The sequence below is a fragment of the Octopus bimaculoides genome, chromosome 13 (genome assembly GCF_001194135.2).
Source record: "Octopus bimaculoides isolate UCB-OBI-ISO-001 chromosome 13, ASM119413v2, whole genome shotgun sequence".
Lineage (NCBI taxonomy): Eukaryota > Metazoa > Mollusca > Cephalopoda > Octopoda > Octopodidae > Octopus > Octopus bimaculoides.
Window position 1 is genome coordinate 15,236,519 of NC_068993.1, and position 3,190 is coordinate 15,239,708.

General features: G+C 33.9%; 1 protein-coding gene across 2 annotated transcripts in view; it reads left to right on the forward strand.

Moving 5' to 3' along the window:
- LOC106871839 (uncharacterized) overlaps window positions 1-2,930 on the forward strand; it is a 4,517-nt gene extending 1,587 nt beyond the window's left edge. For both annotated transcript variants that reach the window (XM_014918557.2, XM_014918556.2), the window contains 4 exons: window positions 322-384; window positions 565-630; window positions 1,538-1,612; window positions 2,604-2,930. In XM_014918557.2, coding sequence (XP_014774043.1) covers window positions 322-384; window positions 565-630; window positions 1,538-1,599 — 191 coding nt within the window. In that variant the 3' untranslated portion in view covers window positions 1,600-1,612; window positions 2,604-2,930. The remainder of the gene's footprint in view (window positions 1-321; window positions 385-564; window positions 631-1,537; window positions 1,613-2,603) is intronic.
- The last annotated feature ends 260 nt before the right edge of the window (window positions 2,931-3,190 follow it).

Sequence of the window (3,190 nt, forward strand, 5' to 3'; positions counted from 1 at the left end):
ATAGATAGATAGATAGATAGATAGATAGATAGATAGATAGATAGATAGATAGATATGTATGTATGTATGTATGTATGGATGGATGGATCGATCGATCGATGGATCGATGTATAAAATAACGAAGGACGGGGGCTAAACGCAATATAATACGAAAAGGGAAAAGTTCAATTGTCAGTTAGTGAGGTTGCATGGTAGCACCTATATTGCTAAAAAGAAGAGTGAAAGACATTTATAGCCACAAAAAGCAAATAGTATAGATGTGTGTGTGTGTGTGTGCATCTCCCGCATGCGTATGTATAATTGTTGTCCTTGTATCTTCAGATTTACCTGCCGTAGAGACAGTGACTCGTGACGTTCGTTTCTATGACGGAACGTCTATAATAGGTAAGTTACAAAATAAAAATCCCTTTTTAACATTTAATCAAAATTTAGTACTGTGGCCAAACTGTAAGTGTTTCGGTCTATAAAACTGTCGCATACATAGATACACACATACACAGATATATGTACATGTATATGATTTCTAAACGTATGACTTCTATTACCTATTGTTTCTTTTTTCAGAATTGCCATCGATTGGAGCCACACTCCATAATTTTTATGGCATCCATGGACTGACTCCTCCAGACGGTAAGCCCTCAACGCACTATGCCATATCACATGATTCTTAAAACACACACACACATGTGTATGAGCATTAAGATGCATTGATCATCAGAACGCGAAATCATCGATGATCTGGCTGTATCTGCGACAATGGGAAGCTTGTCTCCCTCGTCAGCTCATTAACATAGTTCTTTTGTTAGCTTTTGAGTTGTTTTGACTTCTTCACATTTACTTCAGAGGACCTAATATATGTATTAACTTGTTCTAGATGTTGAGAGCAATACATAAGCCAAACCAAAAACATTCTACGTCAAAGGATGGCTCTACATAGATCCCAGATCAAAATTCGGGAATACAGAAAAATAGCATTCAAAAAAGACATCGACATTTGCGCCCCTAATAAACACCCCAGCTTCAGCATGTTTCCCTTCTATAGATTCAGGGATAATGCAAACTGTAGTCAGCGCAATAGAAAAGGGCCATATTTTATCACAAAATATAAAAATTCCTTTTGAATGCGTCCACCACAAATGACACTATTACAAGGGCCTTAGAATAATACCCACTCAAATATTAAATACGATATCTTCAGAACAGTAACTACCCAGGAATTTATTCAGAACAATTCCAATCAGTACAATTACAAAGACAACAGGTGACTTTTACGTCACTTGACCATTGAAGCGGATTCCACCAACATCCTACTACTGACATACCACTCCTGCATTTTTCTTATTCTTTCTCTTCTTTTCCTACTCCCTCCTCCTCCTCCTCTCCTCCTCCTCCTCTTCTCCTCCTCCTCCTCTTCTCCTCCTCCTCTTCCTTCTTCTTCTTCTTCTTCTTTTTCTAAATATATATATATATATATATATATATGTATATATTGTACATATACAGAATTAATAATATATTTTATCTATTTCTCTTTCAGTCTCACCTACAAACGATACTTATACCAGCAATACTGGTCATGGTAATCGCCAGTGGCACTAAACATCATTGGAAGGTAAGTTGTAATATATGTACAAAGGTTTAACATTGCAGCAGATTCTATTGCGTTCTCTAAACGTCGTGTGTGCAGCGTGTGCGCGCGAGCGTGTGTAAAGTGACATAGTTGTATATATAGGTAGATAGATACATACATACATACATGGATTGATATAGACATCGATGTATAACATATATATATATATATATATATATATATATACATCACACATTGATACATCACACATTGATACATCACACATGCACACACATATATCTATATATAGATATACGTTGGTATATATGAATATATATAATGTGTGTGTTTGCGTGTTTGTGTGTTTGGATTTGTGAACAAGTGTATATGTGTACGCTAAGTATTATTTTTATTTTGGAAATCCTTATGACTTCTCATCCTCCATATATTGATCACTTAACATTTGTTCAATAAATCTCCATATCCAAACACATTTCCCAAAATAATTTTCCCATATTCTTTGTATTCTTTTGCGTAATTTCCACATTTGTATTGGTGTGAAATTCCTGGGTTTCGCTTTGTTTTAATTTAATTTAATTTAATTACGGATGCTTAGTGTTCTTACATAGAAGAAATGCCACGCATTCCGGCCCTTTATACATATCGTCTTGATTAATATTTAATAATCAACAACCTTCCCAATATATACACATCAGGCAGACATATTGTACTTGCTGCCTATATTTACGAAACAGCGAGCATATTTGAGAGGGAGATCCGTGGCATAGGTACGTCATAATTAGACACTTTTGCAAATTTAAAATTACGAAGTAATGTTTTGTATTCGAATTGTTTTGATCACTTGAGCAATATATATATATATATATATATATATATATATACACATATATACAAATATATATGTATCTATGAACATATATATATATTTGTGTATGTATGTATGTATGCATGTATAGACATACATACATATACACGTATAAACTTGGTGTATTTTTATCTACTTTGCTTTCAGATGTTTGAAGCCATTTGACCGAGATGAGATTTGAATAATATATATAAATTGCCATAACTATACAGTGCAAAGAATTCCTCAGACAGCTCCACCGATTAAGAGAATTCAACAGCATTAAGTTCTGTCGAAGAACACTATATGAATTATCCGGCGTTAGGTACAAAATATGATGAACCACCCGCCTCAATCTATACCTTTTATGTTAAAGTTAAATGAGCAATTTCGTAAATATATACATAAATAAATAAATTTTAAAAAACAGGTGAACAACAATCATAAAATAGGAATTCAATTGTGAAATATTTATGGGCATCATTCTAAATAAAATAATTTTTAAAATGATTGTTGATTCACTCGTTTATGCATTATATTATTCTAGACTTTTGAGAACGTGTCTCTAATAAATGCTATAAACCTATGCTTTGTGCATATCTATCTCTGTCTGTCTGCCTCTCTCTCTCTCTCTCTCTCTCTCTCTCTCTCTCTCTCTCTCTCTCTCTCTCTCTCTCTCTCTCTCTCTCTCTCTCTCTCTTTCTCTCTCTATTTATCTATCTATCCATCCATCCATCCATCCATCTAGATATATA